At 38.1% G+C, this 21,482-nt stretch overlaps 1 protein-coding gene across 4 annotated transcripts; it reads right to left on the bottom strand.

Annotated features, from left to right (window-relative positions):
* Positions 1 to 1,694: 1,694 nt before the first annotated feature.
* Positions 1,695 to 21,069, bottom strand: LOC18447583 (uncharacterized). 4 transcript variants are annotated; one of them, XM_006857677.4, is made up of 10 exons: positions 20,743 to 21,069; positions 19,036 to 19,079; positions 17,316 to 17,421; positions 10,947 to 11,082; positions 9,783 to 10,396; positions 9,039 to 9,435; positions 5,439 to 5,748; positions 4,623 to 4,787; positions 2,920 to 3,414; positions 1,695 to 2,535 (listed from the first exon to the last, which is right to left on the bottom strand). In XM_006857677.4, exons 1-10 carry the CDS (start codon positions 20,912 to 20,914, stop codon positions 2,245 to 2,247), a joined length of 2,730 nt encoding a protein of 909 aa, XP_006857739.2. In that variant the 5' UTR covers positions 20,915 to 21,069; the 3' UTR covers positions 1,695 to 2,244. The 4 variants fall into 4 exon arrangements, with proteins under 4 accessions (XP_006857739.2, XP_011628259.2, XP_020531234.2 ...); XM_011629957.3 differs by having other exon boundaries at positions 9,039 to 9,432; XM_020675575.2 differs by having other exon boundaries at positions 10,947 to 11,076.
* Positions 21,070 to 21,482: the final 413 nt, after the last annotated feature.

Raw genomic sequence — 21,482 nt, 5'->3', positions numbered from 1 at the left:
TCTAGAGTGGATCCCAACATCTCATATCATAAAAATCCTCTTCAATGGGATCATTTGCTCAAGGGACTAAGTTTTTTTGGCCTTTAGATCGACAGCTCTACAAAGACTCTCTTTTTTTAGAATATTGTGGAGGCAAGATATACAGATTGATTATTTACTTCTAGTACAAGGAGGTCTCAAAAAAAAATTTCTTAAATTTTGTGACACCTCAAACAATCCAATTTGACATCTAGTGGTTAGGAACAAATGCGACTTTATAACAAAGATAAATGGTCCCACAGTATACAATTCTTATTCTAAAAAAAAAAGTATACAAAGAGATTATTTACTTTTTGTACAAAGATATCACAATTATTCTTGTCCCTTCAATTTAAAAAATGGATGGTTGTAAAAGTGTCATTGAAAAGACTCAAAAGTTAAAAAAAAAAAAAAAAATTCTCTAACTCTGTGATTAGCGCAAGCCATCCAATTTGATATCTAATGAGTAAAAGTGATTGTAACTTCCTTGTAATAAAGATAAATAGACTCATTGTATACAATCCCTTTCTAAAATTCACAAAAAATCCTGCATATGCTAGGACTTGTTTTGCTGGACCACTTGGTATAATTTCATTTTATGTGAAGACGATATCCTTGAACTGTTCCAAAACGTGTTTATATTTGTCCACTGTACCCCAAGAAAAAGCTGCAAAGAACTTCCAAGCATGTTTGACCTCACCATAACTCATTTTGCCTTGATTTGCATTTAATGCTGGTCAATAATACATCAACTCAGTGAACACAAACACTCTCTTACAGGTTCCACCTTCCAAACACCAACCCTCCCTTTCTCTCTCTCTGTCTGTCTTTCTCTAACACACGAGCACAAACCGTTCAACCTTCTCTCTAACACGCGCAAGAACTGTTGAACCTTCTCTCTCTCACACACAAACCGTTCAACCTTCTCTCTCTACTCTCTCTCCACAAGGAGAGTTCAACCTTCTCTCTAAAACATACAAGAACCATTTAATCTCTCTCTAACACAAATCATTCAACCTTCTCTCTATCTCTCTCTAACACAACCATTCAACCTACTCTTTCTAATGCTCACACAAGAACCATTTAAACTTCTCTCTCTCTCTAATACACAAGAACCATTCAACCTCCCTCTCTCTCTCTCTATGAAAATTGATGTTTCTCTCTCGGGAAACATGAGAAATGCTTCAGAAGGACAGAGCTCTTGTAGACAAAACCGTCGAACAAAAGAAAGTGTCCATAATATCTTTTCAAAACGAACAGAAAAGAAAGTGTCCATAATACCACAGGTTAATTCTCGATCATGCATATAATTAACCCAATGGAAAACAAGGAAAAAAAACAATCTAAAAATCTCCAGCTCCAATTTCTTAAACCCAAACAAAGCTGAAACTCAGCAAAACCCAGTAAGCAATATGTACTTCTATGATGCAGACAAGGAACAAGGTATCACTGGCATGGACCCTGCGGTTGCCACAAGCCAATATGGAATAACACAAACTGTCCATTCATGTAAAAGAAAATCTCAATCATCATCCAAGGTAACATGAATTGCAGATCGGAGCCAAACTTTGCGGTTTCCTAGAAATGGAGGAACAAAAGGTTTACGATAAATCTGAACCAAAATGAATAGAGGCATCACCTATAATTTACTTTATACTCATCCATTTCATTCTGAGTAGCAGAGAGAGGGATTTCTAATTTCCATATAACAATTACAAGTTAATACATCTCACACTGTCAAAATTCAATCTACAAAGGTAAGAGAGTGGAAAATAATGAAAACCCACCAACTCAACTCTCACCTTCCACATCCTAAACCTTAAGATGAGAAAAAAACCCAAAAGCCTAAGTTTTCAGCAACAAACAGTACCTTACATAAGAAAAATTAAAAATCACAGAAATAACAAAAGGTGAATGAGAACGAAAGAGAGACCTTTCAACATACCTCTCTCAACTAACTTAAAAATGGTTAACACTGAGTCATAGTGGGGGCAGTTCCTCTTTTGCCCCAAAAGGGTAAACCTGAATCACCCTCAAAAGAAGGGAAAAAAACACTAAAACCGCTTACTTTCACATCCTTTGTGCAATATCCCCACCACCATCATCAACCTTTCCTCCATATATTTACACTCAAAAGGCCAAAGGCTCTTGAAAGAACCCAATATTTCCCATCCATTTTTCCGCGATATTTCCAACCAAACTATCCAAAACTCTTTGTTGGGTTCGTCAATAATTGTTGGCCCAATTGACCTGCGGACGTTGGGCATTTTGGTAAACTCCAGCTTGTGGGCCCACAGGACCAACTGGGCCAGCCATGGTTTGGGCTTGTTGCATGAGAGGGTGGGCAGTGGGTGCTGCCATGGCTGGTGGGCCTGGATGGTAGAGGCCTGCAAGGCCCGCCTGAGTGGGCCCAAAGGTAACGTGCTGACCAGCTTGAGGAAGGCTGTAGAAGGAACTTGCCTGAAGGGTCGAGATGTCTCGGCCCGGAGCTGGAAACCACATTGCAGCGCCTTCGCCCTGCAAGAGTAGAAAAGAAATATATAAGCCATTTCTTCTTTGATAATTAAGAAACATGTACGGCAATTACAATGCTTAAGATAAGTTGAAAGAGAAACATAGACAAGCTCTCTCTCTCTCTCTAAAAGAAAGAGGATGTCTTTATTTGGCATACCTTAAATTGTTAATGGTAATTTTAAGTTAATAAAATGAGGAGAGAGGATTGAGAGGGGATAAGGGGGTAAAGTGAAATATCTAGGAAATTTTAATGCCACCTGAAAGAAAAACATAGGGAGGGAGGGGATATCGTGAAATTTTCCCTTCTACTAACTCCATAACTATTCTGTACTTTTTGAAGAAAAAAAAGAAAGAACATGAAAAAAAAAAAGATAAAACAAAGCATACCTGCTGCCCAGTAATATACACATTATTCTCCTTATACTGTGACCCCCCAAGCTCCTCATTTGAGGCTGAATTCCCACTCGTTGCAGCTGCACTGGCACTATATCCCGAAGGGACACCTCCAAAATTTCCATAACCAGCAGGCATCCCTATATGAGTTGAGTTACCCGAATTTGAACCAGGCTTGTACTGAGAAAGGGAGTACTTAACTGTTGCACCAGCTTGTGGAGGAGGGTAAGAGCTACCACTTGGGGGTTGCTGCGGGAAAGGAGTATTGCTCAAAAAATGGTGAATAGTTGGGGGGGGTACATAGACAGGAGAGAAATATTGGTTATAAGGGAGATAGTTGGATGGATAATGGGATATGTGTACACCAGCTGGTTGCCTGAAAACAGGAACTGGTTGTTGGGTTACAGCTATGGAGCTTTGCATTACTCCAGCAGCTTGGGTGGCCAGGGGAGTGGGACCTGCTGAAGAGACAACCATGGAGTTTGCGCTCTGCAAAAGCAAGTCATAAATCACAATACAAGAATCAGCACATTTCATTCTCTTCTCCTTTTCTTTATGCTTAATCTTTCAATGAATGAAAGAAAGTGCATATCAAGTTGCATTTACTTCATATTTTCATTTAATTCGGAATGTTAAAGAGTCCACATGAGATTGTGCAGTGCTGGTATATACCATTTAGTTATTAACTTATGCAAGTTGGTGTTTAGTATTTATTAAAATCATAGCTCACTAATACAGCGACAATGATGCATTTGAAGAGCCTATCCAGGAGATGGCTGCCCATAAGGACCACCATCAAAATACGAGCTATCTGCCTATCTCCAAAGGACAAAAAACTTGGATTGAGTGAGCATGTCACAGCAATCTCTCTAAAATATGGCCATTTCCTCACCGCCACACAAGCAAAAAAAGATGTGGGGAGAAGCACATAAAATAACCAGATACTAGCTCAAAGATCTTGATCCTGAATCGCAGTTGAACTTCGGACATCAAAAACTAGAGCCACAATTTCTCGCAAAGCAATCTGCAGCTAATACCTCCTATTTCTTTAGGTGGTTCAGAGGGAGGTAAGGCAGTCTAAAACCTCCCATCCATTGCTATCATATACAACAACCCAAAACTTATTGTTGCAGCAAAGTGATGACTTATGACCTCGACTATTAACTATAAAGGCATTCGACTACGCTGATCAACCAAAAAAAGTCAATTTGTCCTCCCCACCTTATTTTAGGATAAGATTAATATGAGCAACATTTAGGAGCAATATGGGAGAAACAATTGGTGAAAAAGGTTTGAGAGTATGAAAATATCAAGGTTCCAAAGTAGGCACCAACCTTGGTACAAGGTACCTCCAACTTAGTGTCAAACTCCAAAAGCCCAAAATTTAAACCCCGCTGCCATAGGAATGCAACATGTCTCCAAATCCCTTAGCCTATTCTCCAAATGGAAGGACTGCATCCACACCCCTAAGCTAACAAGTACTTTTTAAGAACCTTCACTACACATCAACCCCCATATTTGGACTTTTATGCCCACATGGCACCTTTGATTCATATTCCCTATTCAAGCCCCATCGCTTAAAAATTCCAACATTGTCACCGCCACACTTTTACTGGTATAATTTTCATAATCGTTGTAATATCTCATAACTATATCACAAAATAAATAAATAAAAAAACAAAGCCAAAGCTAGTCACCTCCTGTGAAGATGGACCACTCTGGGTAGAGAGCACCGCAATGTTCCCATTGAACTTGGTAGCTGTGCCTGGTGCAAGGAATGGAGCGAAGCGAGCATCGCCATCTGCACCAGGACGATAAAATGGGGTGTAATAGCTAGTCGCTGGATCAAATGGCTGCTGGACCTACACAAAAAACCACAATGAGCTATGAGCATGAAGAAGAACGCATTATTATGGGAAGAAACAATTGGAGAAAAAAAAAATAGCACCACTCTTCAAATTTTACTATAACCAACAATCAATCTAACGATGTGAAAATGAAGTATTATTATTCTACAGAAATGATGATTCTGAATTTATCTTTTCCTAAAACTGATTACTAGCTTTTCCTACAGAAATGAGAAAACTGAATTTATCTTTTCCTACAGAAATGAGAATTACTTTATCTAGAAGAGAGAATCTTATCTGAAATCAAATACACTCTGGATAACATTATTTCGTAAGTTGTTTGATATGTACCTTGTATTATAAATAATATTATGTAACTTTCTTTATGATTTTCAGCTATTTTTAGCTATTTCGGGATAAGAACTTGTGATTTTCAGCAAATTACTTTAATAAAGTAAAAACAGATTTTCAAAAAGATAAACTTATATGTAAAACTGCCTATAAGCTTATCTCATTTAACTTTATAATGGACAATGCCAAACAACAGATAATTCATTATCAGAAATAATTTTATTGAAACAGTGAATTATAGTGGCATTAAGTACATCCAAACATACCCTAAGACTAACAGTTAATCATTAAAGGTCATGAGACCATGAAGCTTACAATAAAGCCCGGAAGACGAGAGACATCCCGTGCCTGAGGTTCCCCACTTTCAAAGGATGCAAATTGACTCCCCAACATGGGAGGCATCAGCCCAAAACTTGAAAAATTTGGCCCATTTTGCACCACAGAATACTGAGGCCCTCCTGGTGCCAAAACCACATCTGGTTTTGAAGCATCAGATTGTTGAACAGCACCCACGTTTTGTGAAACATCTGTTTCACCAGAAGACAACATCTCTGGTGCACGACCTGGTGATTGTGAGTGCTCCATATAGTTCCCTTCTGTACCAGTTGGAGCTGCATTTGAAATGCTGCACCAATTTCATTTAGCCCAAGTGTTAACAAGATGCAAAGAGAAACAGCCATGTAAGGATTTTGAAATGAGACTAGCTCAATGTTATAAGGGACAGTAACCATAATAAGGTGGACAATGGAAATCACAGAGCAATAGGTCATCAAGGTTCAATAAGATCGTGGACCCAACAGAACAGGATGACTCCAATGGTGGATATCCCACTGATAATAAGCATCATTAGACTATGCAAAACCAAAGTCCATTGGATCACCATGGTTCAATGAATAATTCACGGTAATGGAGAGAGTTGGAACCCACTGGGACAAAACCTGATCCAGATGATGGTTCCCACTCCGCCAACTTAGTTTCATTGGACAGTGAGAATCCCAATGGACCATAGTTTTCCATAGTCCATTGTATTATATAGTACACTTTCCCCTGTCAGAAATTTGCAAAATCAACAATATAAATTTGTATGATACTTGGAATATAATCTACTTATGGTACACAAGGTTTCATTAAGAATGCAACAAACAACAAGGAAAAATGAAAGCTAAGAAAATAAATTTTTGAAAAAATAGAGAAAACCAAATATATATAAAACATATGATACATCCCATGACCACACTTTCTTTTCTAGACATGCCACCACCCAATACTTTTGATACCACACCACTAACCCCAACAGTATTAATATTTGCAGCTACTACCCCCAATGCATAAACCCACATTCATTCCCATCCTTCACATTCATTCCCATTCTTCACTCTCTCTTAAGGCCTTCAAATTTTTAGAGAGTTTCTCTTTCTAGAAATATGAAATTTGCGATAACTTAAAATTTGAGATAGTTTCTCTCTAAAACTTTTGAGACAGTTTATCTCTCTAAAATTTAAACTTTGAGATGGTTTCTCTTTAAAAACTTGATATAGTTTCTCTCTCTAAATTTTGGATTTCATGTTTTTCAGAGCGAGAAACTATCTTAAATGCATTGAAGGTATTTTTGTCCTGAAAAAATAATTTTTTTACTTTGAGGGGTGGATTGTGGGCTACGAAAGGTGAGGACCTTAAGCTTTCCCTTATCATGTCCCAAGCCCGGGTAAAGACGATGGGTTGCGTTAGATTGGCATCCAACATAAAACTTCGTCAAAACTTTCTACAAATTCGGAGTATCTGCTTATGCTAGAACATTGCCCATAAGCGACACGTAGCAAGGGGTAGGCCCAAAAAGACATGGTTGGACATAGTGGAAAAAGATGTGGACTTATGGCCTCAACAAGGGTATGGCCCTTAATAGAGCAAATGGCAGACCACGATTCATGTAGTCAACCCTAATTAGTTGCGAACACGCTCTGATGATGACTTCGGGGGGTAGATGCAAATATAAATACTATTGGTATTAGTGGTGTAATATCAAAAGTATTAGGGGGTGGCATGTCTAGAATATGTGGTCATAGAGGGTATGTATAATATTTCTCATATATATATATATATGAGAAATGATCCTATAGGACCCTCCTCCACCCATGTGTGTAGGACCCCAAATGATCACCATTAAATTTGGCACGAATCTATAGAAAAGTGAAGTCATACACCCATGTGATAACTTTTCTAAAGATCCGTGCCAACTTTAATGGCGATCTTTTGGGGTCCTACACACATAGGTGGGGGAGGGTCCTATAGGATCATTACTCTCTCTATTTATATATATATATATAGGAAGATGCTAGAGTGAACCCACTAGCTCACAGGAAAAAATGAGCCCAACGGCTCATATTGGATCTAGGCTGATCTGACGATCACGGATGTCCAGTAGTGTTTGAATTATAATTATTTTTCTACAAATCCAAATAACTTCAAATTTAGAGCGTGTGCACATCAAAAATAAGTGAATCTTCAAAAAATATCAAGAGAATATATTTTGGCCAATTTGTTTTTCACAAATTATTTTTTTTATATTTTTTATTATGTGCGGCTTGATAAGAAGAACACGCGCCTAAAATTTCAAGTGATTTGGATTTGTAGAAAAAAAATTAAAATTCAAACACTACCAGACATCCATGTTCGTCAGATCGGCCCAGATTCAATCTAGGCCATTGGGCGTATACTATTCCATGAGCTAGTAGGCACACCCAAGCTTTTTCCATATATATATATATACATATATACATATCGGCTCTGTGTGTGTGCATGTCCACAGGCACGCAGTGAGTGTGTCTGTGTGCATGTCCACAGGCACGCAATGAGTGTGTCTGTGTGTGTGCGCATTTTTGTATGTGCGCACGCGCGTATCCGAGTGTGTGTGTGTGTCTATGTATATATACACATACTGAACTAGTTGCAGGAATATGCACATGAAAAAGCAAAATAATTTGAATTCAAAAAAGAGTGTCAATTTTTTGAAGATGTCGAAATAAGTAAAATTAAGTGCAAAAGAATATTGGAAAGTAGTAAAGAACTCCCTCAAGTCTTCCACTTAATAGGAAAGAATCATCAGTAAATATAAAATTATGAACATTTATTAAAAAAAAGATACAGGATGACTTAAAGTTTGAAAAATGGTGAACCATAAGCAATGCCGCCTATGGTGCATGATAAATCAAAATGTAAGAGTTGTTGGGTGGCAGAAGTGCAAGTATGGGTAATTATGAGAGAGGTTTGGGCAAAGCAGATAAAATATGCAAGAGACTCTAAAAGCATGTGATAAGATTGAGCACCTATAATAACAATAAGATGCATGAAGTACACAAATTTACAATATCTAAGATAGATAAATAACTCATGAGAATGTAAATATATTAAATAACTTTGGCTGCGAAGACTACAGATGACAAGAAAAACTCAAGACAAAAATATCTAAAAATTGATGATGGGTGATGATTTCATGTCATGGCCCAAGAAAGATTGTGACCAGGATATGTGCTTAAAGAATGTCAACTATAATAGTAATAGGTTATTGAATCCATAGGATAATGAAAATGCATGCAAGCTTCAGGACCAATCCCAAACAGTAATTGCAATAATCTCACAACCCAAGGTGATGGAATATGAGGATGCTCAAATAACAGAGAAATGGAATCCATTGTGTCATCATAGCCCACCAACACAATGAATGTTGATGGGGAAAGAGAAGAGAGAGGGACCGACCATTGGGGCCATGTCATGTTCTGTTGGGTTCCATCACCACTCATCATGAACGTGATGACCCAATGGACTATGGTTTTTCCATAGCCCATAGAATTCTACCATAATTTCAAATATGCTTATGCATTGAGGAGCTAAGGACAAAGTGTGGTAAGACTCTCTGACCTTAAAGGAGGTTCCTCCTGGGGTTCCTCAATCCCTTGAGATGACTCAGACAAGGGCGAGGAGCTTTTATCACTATCATGATCATTCACGAAAATGTTACCCACTCCAAAGCTCGGCTCAAAGCTTCCAAAGCTCAACCCAGTTCTTTCAGCTTCGGGAACTTGCAGATGGTTTGGGATGATAACATGCTGATCATCTGAAACTTGCAATTCCTCCATCTTCTTCTGCAACTTCAAATTTGCCTCTTCCAAACGTGCATTATCAGATGAAGATTGGGATTGGTGTCCTTCAACACTTAGGCTTGGGTCAGCATTGGTTGCACCAAGGCTCCCAGACCCTGGGGCAGTGGGATTGGGATTCGTAGGTTTTGGCTTCCACTCCTTACTTGGACCAACTGCTGCAAAGACACAATATTAAACGTAATTTATTATCATGGCACCTTTCTGGTTACATACATTCAAATTTTGCACAACCATTTCATGAAAATAAATACGCATAAAACAAGTCAAAGAAACCGCATTCCATCAATGAAAAAAACGATATTCCATAAATAAGTCAAGAGAAAATTGAGCAAGAAAGATAAAGGTCGTAGATTACATTTATGAGCTACAATAAGTTGTTTCTCTCCAGAAAAATATAAATAAAATTTGAAGGATTGTAAAGATGGGTTTTAATCCAAAAAGTGAAAAAAACAAAGCACGATTTAAAAAGAAAAAAGGATAAAAATAATAATATTAATCTCACCTTTTTGAGATCCATTAAGTTGCTGCTGTGATCGTGCACCATAATTCGAAGGAGGCCTTCCAACAGAAGACCCAGGATTGGAAGACGAAGACACAACTGGGGTTGACTCAGGTAGGTGGTTTCTTTCAATCCCTTGAGACTTACTCTGTGCGGTGCCATGGAAAAAGGCGCTTCCAATCTCTGGACTCACTTTCTCACTCATTGACGTCGATAACTCCGAATCAGCCACATCATGAGATACAAGTTGGTTTATTTGTAAAGGGATTGCGAAACTTGATGGCACCAACTTACTCTCATGAACTGCATTATTTGGGTCCACAGCTATCCTCTGGCTCCCCACTTCACGTTTAATTGTACCAAGAGCCCCAGGAATACGATAATCAAGAGATGGCAACAATACTGGATCAGAAGCAGAGGAATAAACCCCTGAAACTGAAGCTGGAAATGGTGAATACTTGTCAGAACTTTGCGGGGCAAGTCCATGTGTATCCCCATGCGAACTTTCCCTAGAGGGTGGTGCACCACTGGTTCCTCCAGTCTCCTGTGACACACGCCCAGATTCAGGACTTGCATATGGTATACTAGCTGGACCATTGGCCAATTCGGGTTTAGAGCTGCAAAAGAAAAGAACACAAGCAAAAAAGTTAGAAATGCAAATCCATCTAGGATACACAGCTTTTAAATAATTATACAAATCTTTATGTTACTTTTTTGTAATAGATTTTGCTTTTCACATCATCTTTTTCTTCTTTTCTATAATCAAGTCTACGCTGTCTCATGCTCATTCCACCTTTTCGAGGTCAGCATTTCTTTCAATCATATCCGGAATCAAATAGTCAACCTGCATTTCCTTCCATTTACCTGCTCCAATTCTAATTTTGGAAAGTTACCATTATATTAAGGATTATCGAAGAAAAAAAGCCCCAAAGTGTCATTAACACCCAATGAGACATTAGGCTATGTCAGAGAGAGAAGGGAACCCCATTGGACAATCGATTTCCATCAAAGAGCATCATTTTATTGGACGGGGATGACACAATTGAACTCTGGTTTATCCTGAGGTCTACGGGAGGATTATAGTACACGTTTCCCTAAGTTCTAGGATTATAAATTTGTCGTGAAAGGAAACCAGAGAAAGGGATAAATAAAGGCAGTGTTGTAAACCTCGATACAGAAGCATCTGCTTTGGTCTCTGCTGTTTGTGAAGAAGCTGAAACTGAAATGGGAACTGGACCTTTGTTTGCACCTTGAATGGCTCCATTTTCCTTTCCAGCGTTAAAGTTCCTTCCACCACCTGCATCTGACCAACAGAAGAAAATCAGCAGGGATATTTTTTTCTTTTAATTGGTAACTTGATCACTGTAATTATATAAAAAGTCAGCAGCAGCAGGAATCTTATTGCTATTTGTAGGATGAACCGGTAGCACACAATGTTGAAATGTATAGATACATACAAGAAAGAGGTAATTGCTTTAGAAAGTAGGGAAGTATAGCACAATCCATTGGAGCATAGCATACAGCGAGACCTTCCACCGTCTGTTCCTTATAATGGAACATAGAGGTTAAATGCTTAACCATCACAGGTCCAACCAGAACATTCCTTTAAAGTGGTAACATTGATTTAGTTATTGTGTTTGAAACTGTGAATCTTCAAAATTATTCCAAAACCTAGCACTAAAACGGGATTAAAGGTCCCTAGAATTGATTTATAAAAGGAACAGGGATATGAATAATTTCATACTATAAACTCCCTTTTTTGCTGTTGTCTCCTCTAAACTATTTGCCTCTCTTCATGTGCGCACAAAAGTGGCCTGTATGCCCACAAATGCATCAAAAATCTCATCAAAATAGTGGGCCAATCTCCATGGTATCAATGATAATCTTTTAGCCAACTCTATGACACTGAGTCGATCTCCCTCAATGATAAATGACATCCAACTTGAGCCTGTGAAGTAAAATCCCTGACAGAAGGGCCAATACTTCAGCCTCATTTGAATCAGTCACACCGACAGGATTCAAAAGGTAAGTCTCTCCAAGATGGTCCCAAAACGCTCCTCCCAACCTGAAGATCCTGAATTTGAAGATGAACTGTCATCGAAGTTTAGTTTGATGGTTCCTTCAAGCAGATGTTTCCAGGAAGAGCATCTACACTCTCTTGCTTTATAGGTCCAAGCCACAGACTCCCATTGAGTGATGAAATCGAATGTCTAGCAGCTCCAAAAGTACTTTAGAGGAGCGCCCACAGGATAACTCGAGTCATCACTTTCTCCTTGAGCTAATTATATCCAAGTAGAAGTGATCAAATACTCTCCTTTCCTTTCAATCCATATAGATATAGACCAGTATATGGTAGCCATACATAATCTCCATAGTATTACACCTCTCAAATGTATCTGTGATTGAACCATTCTCTGATACAAGACTCCACATCGTTTGTTACAGGACATACAGAACCAAAAAGTTATAAAAGGAAGGGCCATATCTCCCTGGCTAATTGTCTACTCACTTTCCTGACGCATGATACATCCATGTGTTGAAAATGATCGAGTGTGAGGATGCTAGTCACATAGGGTTTGGATATGTAGTGGGGCCTCTAGGTGACCTGTTTTAGGCTGAATACTATTTTGTATGAGTCTCTCATAGAAGGATTTCATTGTAAATACTAAATACTTTGTTGCCGTTTGTGCTGCAAATAACCTTGTCCAGTCTATTTCGAGAAGTGGTATCTTTGGACTGTCTGAACTAATCCGAAGAAGTCCTCTATCTTGCATTCTCTTATATCTCAACTGAATCTAGGGGATCAACTACTGTCGAACATATAAGCAACTAAAGCTTCAGGCTCTTCGGCTAAAGATTAAGAGTCCATGGGAATGCTTCTGCTAGAGTAGTGTCAAACACTGACATGTCTCTCCAAAATTTGATTCTCAATCCATTCTCTTGTCTGAATCAAATGTATTTGAAAAGGTAAACCTGGACTAAATGGATTACTTTCCACATACCTAATACTTTGGTCCCCTGATTCGATGATTTAAGGGTCTACAAATTATCAGATGAGCCATATTTGTGCTCTATGAGATTTCTCCACGGGCGCTCGCCTCCTTGTTCATATCTCCAGAGCCATTTTCCTAGGAATGGAATTCCTTCAGCCTTCTGATTCCGAGACCACCCTTTGCTTCCCATTTTACCAAGTGATATTTATGTTGCTTTACTGATCCCCTCCACCAAAAGTCCTGCAGTAGTTGGTCTATTTTTGCATAATAATATTGGCACCATAAACAAGGATCTATAATAGACTGGCAGGTAGCCAGTTGATTAGATCAATGCAATCCTCCCAGTGATTAAAGAATTGATTTTCCAATTGGCTTGTTTAATCTAGAGTCATTGTGACTGGATCTCATAAGGCTTTCCTGGTTTTACCTATTTGCAAATGTGACACCCTCAGTGCATCTTTTGTTGCTGAAAAGCGTGGTGTGATATCTCTGTCATGTTCTCTTTCGGCCATCCTGCTGAACAAATCAACAATTATAGTGCATAAAAATGGTGACAATGAATCCCCATCCCTATCTCTACGCTTGATAGGAAGAACCCACATGGAGCATCATTTAACATTATGGAAAAAGCTGTCAATATACAGGTCTCCAAGCCCTCTATCTCTCCCCAGAGCCCATCCTTTCTTTGATCCTATCCAAAAAATCCCATTGGACATGATTGTAAACCAAGTCGAGCTTATATACTAAACCTGGTTTCTTGGACTTGTATCTTGCATCAGTGAATATGTATGCTACATTTCTCCAAGACCTGTCTTTGACAATAGCACAATGAAACGGGAAGACAACACTGTTAAGAACCTCTTTCAACCTTGACGCAAAAATCTTCTGCATTATTTTCGACATGCTGTTATGAGGCTAACAGACCTAAAATCCTTAATGTCTTCAGTCCCCTCAACTTTTGGTATTTGTTATCATTTTTACATCTAGATCTGTCCTACTTTGATAATACACAATAAGAAGGGGAGATAACACTACTAAGTACCTCCTTCAACCTTGTTGCAAATTGCCTTTGCAATCATTTTATATATGCTGTAGTTGAGGCTAATGACCTAAAATCGTTAATGTCTTCAGCCCCAACAACTTTTGGCACTAAAGTGATAAATGTGGCATTCATCCATCTATTGATGCCATCTGCTATGAAACTCTCCGACCATGGCCATGACCTCATCATCATAGCCTTTTAGCCTTTTCCCCATTAATTGGAGTCGGCTATGACTTCATCACTAATAAAATCCCAGAAGTCTGAAAAAAAGGCCAAAGGAATCTGTCCAGTACAGGTGCTTTGTCTCTATCCAATCAATACGGCCCACTTGAGCTCTATATATTCAAACGCGTCTGGAATCCCACCAGGACATTCACCACAGTTAATCTTTACTTACTATCACTAGAACAGATAGTAGATCCCCCCCCCCCTTTTTTTTGGGGGTAAGTATAGTAGATGCCCCTTTCAAATACATATATTGCACTACGTTGGCTTATGGTTTCCCAGGATAAATGCATTATACAATATCTCCAAACAGTCGCATAACCTATTGACACTTCGAGCACAGAACATGCTTAACAAATAACTCATTAAGTTAAACAGCAATATAAATTTACAGTACAAATTGTTAATCAACTAATTGCTAGATAGCACACAAACATTTGCTGACTATGGGACAATTTTTTTTCTTCTTAATAAGCTCTAGCCATATTTTCAAAAAGATTAAGGAATGAGACAACTTTCTAAGCAATCGAAAGGAGAGAGAGAGAGAGAGAGAGAGGGAGAGAGAGAGAGAGAGAACAAAATATAGTAGAAATTCACTGCTATACTTGATAAGAAGAGATCCAAAGAAAAATTCCTAGAATTCCAAATTTCCAATGATACACTTTTTAAGAATTAACCAGAAAACAAAAGTTGCTACATTTGGCGAACCTTTACAAATTACTAGAACCAAAAACCACAGTGTTAAATAACCTCATTTAAGGAATTATAACTTCAGGAGAAACAGATTACTTGAAAGAAAATGGATAATAATGTTATGGACACAAAAGAAATATTGTTACAAAACTTTGCTGCATCTCGTACTACCAAAAGACATTATATGGGAAACAAGGCCATAAGAAGTCCAACATAACATTGTGATTTGTAACAACTAACAAATAAGCACTCTAATACATGTCCAAAAGTTTATATGCATTGTTTCAATAATTAAGGAAGTACTAAGTCAATGATGCAAGAACCCTTGTAGACCAAGTCCACTCACATCAAGATACTACCTAACAAGCCCATTCGGTGCTATTAATTTCAAGGACAAGCACCCATTTGCATTTTTCCATCTGTGTCCACAATGACATGATCATTGAACAGTTCAACACTTAAACAACCACCAATACGCCAAGAACTCCTAGTTATTTTGGTAAGTAGTTCATTTCTTTCTTACTATATTCTCCCACCTAGCATTCATGATATTCTATATTTTGGTAAGTAGTATTCATAATATTCATTATCATCATCGAAGCCTTTTCCCAACTAATTAGGGATGGCTACACGAATCATGATCCGCCATTCTGCTTTATTAAGGACCACCATTCATAATATCTACAACTTTTACTTTTATTTTTTTTAGTAAACAACTTTCATGAAGATTCAGATAGAGAAAATGCATGTATCTCATCCATCACCTCAACATCTCTCTAAGAGGTGGAATTTATGGATGTAATAGCGTTGCACTCACAGGGCCAGGTTAAGGCAGTTTTGAGAAGATTAAAGTAAGAAGTGACTAGAGAAAAGATTCTTTAGCATGAGTAGATAAAGAACGAGTTGACATACCAGAGTGGGAGCACTACCCAAGGTACAAGGTCATGTAACTAACTAGCAGTGCTACTCCCAATTTTCATGCTTCTTAGCCAAAACTTAGTTCTAAGAGAATAACAAGGATAAAATTAAAGAGAGGAAAATCCTAATGGAAAAGTGACTCTCTGCCCGCGCTTGTGGGCTATCCCACCAAGTGCTTCTAGCAACTAAGACTAAGAACCGTTGCCACTACAAGCTTCATGAATCTTAGAGCCCCTCAAATTAATTGCTTACTATAACAACATATGGACCTTTCAATGACTAAATGTTTATTGGAAAAGGTATATGTGATAAATACACGGCATGTGCCTAGAGATGATGTCTTCTGTTGACAAAATAGCTAATGTAGGTGTCTCGAGATGGATTACTCTTGTTAGATGCAATGCCCCCCATAGTTCTATGATGCAACCTAACACACTTCTTTTTCTTTTGTTTGTATAGAAACTATATATTGTCAAAAATTTAGAGGTTTAGCTTTCCTTTTCTGTTCCTAGTGGTTTCTCACCAATTAGCTTTTCTACTCCTCCTGACTGATAATATAGGCTTGAGGTAACAGGAGAATGGTTCGGTTCTTATGGCATAAGCATGTGATTTAAGTAATATCTAGGCCAAGGGCAATGAAACAGCTCTCAAAGTTTACAATACAATTGAATAAAGAAACTTGTAAGGGAGGATGATGGACAACAAGGATAAGTAGCAGCCCAGAAAGTCACAAGTAAAACTATACTAAAACCCAATCCACTACAGAAGAAAAACCATAATCCATCAGTCATCACCTTCCTGTAAGATGTATAATGATGGAATGGGGAACACCAGAACAAACATAGCCCCAGTGGTTGGCATCCTTCTCTCCCCATCACTGTCCATTTTATTGGACAGCGATAAACCGCAATGGACTATGGTTTTTCCATAGTCCAATTAGTTATATTATATTTCCCTGAATAAAATAATGGGAAGTTGGAAAGGCAGAGAAGCATCAAAACAAATTTGGGATTGGACTATGGATAGGGTTTCTGGGGGTCCCATGCATCCCATGATGTGTGGGTTTTTTTGGAAATCCCCTTTCATGAAATGAAGTCACCTATGGAGTTTGACGGATCCAACAGGTGGAGTGGTGCTCCTTGTTAGACAACAAACTTTCAGAGGGCAAACGAGTCACTGTAATGGGGCCAGTGCCCCAACAAAGCAAGTGGAGTTGTTGTGTTCCCAGGTGAAAGATACAAATTACACATGGAAATAGCATGTAATCAAGAAATGAACTTTAGACCACAGAGTGCTGCACTTCCATGAATCGAATAATAGAAACAACCATTCCTTCAAGAAGTTAAACAATTTTGTGGAAAAAAAAAACAACCATTCAAGAAAAAATGAAACAAAAATAATGAAACATAAACACAACGCCCGCACAGTAATCATATAAACCATATGGCTTTCCTTACATAACGGCATGAATTGTGGTCATATGTGGTAGCTAAGGACTAAAAACAGCCATCCAGTGAAGTGATGGAAGGTGATGGAGATAGAACTAGACCAACCATACCAGGAATGGTGGACCCCACTCTAGTTCCATCACCTTTTATTTCGATGAACCACTAGACTATCACATTAAAGGATTACTTTTCAAGTACAAAGTCCAAGAGATATTACCATGAGATGGGTAACGAGGAGAGTATCCCCCTTTACCACTCCTTCCCCCTCGCCCCTGCAGGCCAGGTCTCCACCTAGAATCGCCAGAGTCTGTGTTGTTCAGATTCTGCACAACCGAACACAGATAATTAGCAATTTAGCACCCTTATTCAGAGCCAAAAAAGAAAATACACAGCCAGAAAAGACTCAAGGACAGTCAAACATCAGTAAACTGGTTAAAGGGGATTTAGTACATAAATTATTGAAAACCTTTCAAAGGAAGATGTAGCTCAAAAGGGAGTTAAGAAGTGATGCTGTAATTTGAAGGGGCACATATCTAGCAAGCTCACAGGATAATATATTGGAGGGATTGTTCCTTTCCGCTGAACACAAATATCCATATACAAAATAAGAACATGAACACTTCAGTACTCTGAGAGCAGAACTTATTCATATAGTAACTGTATTGAGAAAAACAAAGTTCGACAGTCTAATTTGAGAGTAAAATGAGATAAGTGCTAATCTGTAATAATTTCATGTACTTGCTAATCGGAGTGCAACTCAAACTCAGCCAGTTTACTCAGACTTGGCAGCCTTCAGAGTCCAGAAAGGCCCATAACTCATTGGAAGCTAACTCATTGGAAGCAGTATGTAGCAGTACTCACCCAAGTTATTGTAGCAACTAGGAAGTAGACCCGGAAAGTTTGCATTAACTCGGGCGAGTCCAAAGAAACTTGTCGGTCCAATGATCCTTCAGTATAAACTTCTTATTGGGAGGGAGAGAAGTGGGGAAATCCGACCCACCTTTCTTTAGCTTTCTCCCTAATTTGAGCTCAGGTTTCTCTCAAACTTCACCTCTAGGCTATTTTTCCATAATAAAAAAACTCGAATTTGCGATTTTTTTTTTTTGTGGGTGGGTGGGGTGGGGTGGGGTGGGGGGGGGGGGTTCAAATGAGGTTGTTTTCAAATGTGTGCCAAATGATAACAAACATTAAAATGATTGCAAAGTGAAACCATCTAGAACAATCTACATTATGAACCCCAGGCCATAACGGTAAAGAACCCAAAAAATTTAAGAACGTTCAAGTGCCAGCAAAATTGCAGTAAATATAGCCGATGTGAGTGTCAATTCTGAGATGCATGTGTAACCCTTTCCATCTATATAGTACTTTTCTTAAACCTTTTGTTGAACAAAGATGAATTTCTTGTCCCATTTAAAAAGGCTCTGTCATATGACAGCCTTTCCAAGTTCTTTAATCGTAATTTAACAATGCATGAATTGATTAACAACTCATAGCAATCTGAGATTCAATATTATAAATGGCAATATGGAACATATAAAGGGGAAAAAAGGAACTGTTATTAACAACACATTCTCAAAGTACTTCGCAGGTTATGCAGGGTCCCCCATTTTAGATTGCTTCGCAGGTGATGCAAAAGCACTCCATGAAAAAAAAAATGCTGGTCATTGCTTTAGGAACTCAAACTCTAGCCATATAGTGCAAAGAATTCCATCAAGCACCATACAGACCTTATAGCTTAGGTCTTAACAAAATACATTACGATGTTCACAATACTAACTATTTGATCCAATCATGTTCATAAAGGAAAATCCAAATTTGAACTATCATACTAAGCCAGTAATTACCAGCAAAAAGTAATGGAAATACGTGCTAGCCATTTTCAGATAAGAATGTGCGATGGAAAGTAAAAAATAAATAATCGGATAACAAGGCTTTACCTCTTTTCTCTTGTCGCGTTTCCTTCTGACCTCATGAAAGGTGTCTACAAAACCACCCAGGCTCTTTCAGTTTACATGCAATGGAAGTCAACAAACAAATAAAGCAAGGGAAAAATAGAGATCAAATAGGAAGTAAGCTTGGACTTTATTGTTTAAGGTGTTGATAGTTGCAAACACTATGACCCAAGTTGAAATCCTACAGCCAAACCACCCAAAAAAAAAATTATTAAACAAATAACCTATATAACTGCTTGCACCGCACCAGTGGAGTATGAAAAACAAAAAAATCCAATAACTAGTAACAAACAAGCCATCGTTAGAAAAGTGATAATCAAATATGCTGATGGATAGGTCAACAACTCAAGTCAATTCAATACAGAAAATACTCCTTAATCCTATGCCATTTGATACAACAAGAAACTACCAATACAAAAGCTATGTTTCATCTACACAAATCTAAATTTCTGTCTAGAAAAAAAAAAAAGGGAACACAAGAATAATCAACATAATATCAAACTTTGTTAACCTCAAAACTTCTACACGAGACTTGTGAGGTAACATATTACAGAAGTCCAATCAAAAAACAGAAAAGCTAGACTGTGAATATCAAAAAAAAAATATTATATAAAGTTTTACAAGCAAATGCTCCGAAACCAACTATGTGATCAAACTATGAATGTAAAAGCAGTTCCATTGAGGATTACAAGACAAAACACCCCATAGAACTGAATTAGAGTACAAATTTGTAAACTACCAAAAATTAATCAAAAACCATATGAAACACCAATAAGGTGAGCCAATTATTTCATTAGACTGACCTATATATCAGAACTTGATCACTGTCAAAATCAAATTCAATAAAGCAACGAGTACAAATCAACTGCATGCACTAAACAATGTACACTATGCACTTCAATGATCCAATAAAAACCAAAATTGTACTAGAAACGCATGATCATAAAATTAAAAAAAAGGACCGAGATGGATGAGAAATCAAACAGATGTGTACAGTTCTGATCCATAATGAGCAAATTAAAAGCAATATCAAGCGAGTGTTCTGATTAGATTATTACAAAGGTTGACCAAAATTTTAAAATAAATGTAAATAAGAAAAGCCAAAATATTAGCAAAACCAGAATCCTGTTCCCTTACGGCATGAGATGCAAGTTTCTAGCCATGATACATGCCATCCAATACTTAGACTGCTGAGACAAGCAAAAATCAAACTGTAAATAAAAAGGAAAACACAGAGAAAATTCAGAGAGAAAAAAACCCAAATAAAAAAAAGCACAAATAAAAATACCCAAATCGATTAACACATGAAATGTCGATTTCTAGCTAAGTTGTGCATTAATATGCATGGAATGACTGGTGTATTCCAGCTCGAAGGCTGAAAAATAATAATAAATGAAAACAAGTAAATAACAAGGGCAAAAAACCTGAAAGTAAGAAAAAAAGCTCCAGGATCAAAACCCCAGCAAGTCAACATCTAAGATTTGAATTTTCAGCAAAAAAAAAAACTCTCTACCGCACAATAGACCAGATGGGTCTTCCACATAATGATGATATATTTCTAGAGAGAAAGGGAAATGGAAATAGAGAGATAAACGATGGGTATTGAAAACAAAAAGATCAGGAACGAATATTTTGAAACAAAGTGGAGAGAGAAGGAGATGAATGAGTGGATAGAGATAGAGATGGGCACACCTTGAAGGAGGAGTTTCTGGGTTGTTTCGTTGGGATCCATGTTACACTCTTTGAGCATTGCGTAAATCTCATCATCGTGGTGGTTGCCTGCGATTTCCTTGATATTCTGAATCATCTTCCTCACACTAGAGGGTATGGAAGCCCCGCCACTGTGATGAAGACCGCCGCTCATGTTTGCAGGTTAGAAAGAGAGAGAGACAGAATAGTATAGAGAGAGAGAGGGGGAGAGGGGTTTTTGTTGATTTGCAGGAGGGAGAAGAAGGGGAGAGATTTTGGGGTTTTGAATTGATGGGAACGAAGGGAGCTCCTCTCTCTCTCACTCCTCTCTCTCTCTCTTTCTCTACTATGGCCTTTCGGCCTTATTTTTCTTTAACGACTTCTAAAATGCTAAAGTTGCCGTAACTCTCTCTCTATCTCTTTCTCTCTCTAAAACGCCCTAAGTCCATTATCTCTCTCTAAAATGCCCGGTCTCCCAATTTTTTTTCCCCAAAAGTCTTTCTCCTCCTCACTCACACGGTCACACCCCATAATTAAACCACCCAACCAAAACAAAAAAAAATAAAAAAAGCCCCTCCATTTTCTCTCTCACTTCCAACCCCCCAAGCCCTCTAAATGCGAAACACTCACTCCCACCTTTTCAGTGTAAATCTCTCTCTAATACAATCATCCATCTCTCTCCATACCCTCAACCTCATACAAATCTCTCTCTGGGAACGGTTATTAATTGATTTAGTCCAATC

Source organism: Amborella trichopoda, chromosome 10, assembly GCF_054954075.1.
Source record: "Amborella trichopoda isolate Santa Cruz 75 chromosome 10, AtrichopodaSantaCruz75HAP2 v2.0, whole genome shotgun sequence".
NCBI lineage: Eukaryota > Viridiplantae > Streptophyta > Magnoliopsida > Amborellales > Amborellaceae > Amborella > Amborella trichopoda.
This window is presented reverse-complemented; position numbering and strand designations above follow the sequence as displayed.

Bases quoted from the DNA above. Each gene is read 5' to 3' on its own strand.
- LOC18447583 (XM_006857677.4), bottom strand. From the start codon at position 20,914: ATGAGCGGCGGTCTTCATCACAGTGGCGGGGCTTCCATACCCTCTAGT. The intron at 10,397-10,946 runs GTTTACAACACT...TTTCTTTTGCAG, and splicing joins GCAGATGCTTCTGTATCGAG to CTCTAAACCCGAATTGGCCA. The intron at 9,436-9,782 runs GTGAGATTAATA...GTGTCTTTGCAG, and splicing joins ACTTAATGGATCTCAAAAAG to CAGTTGGTCCAAGTAAGGAG.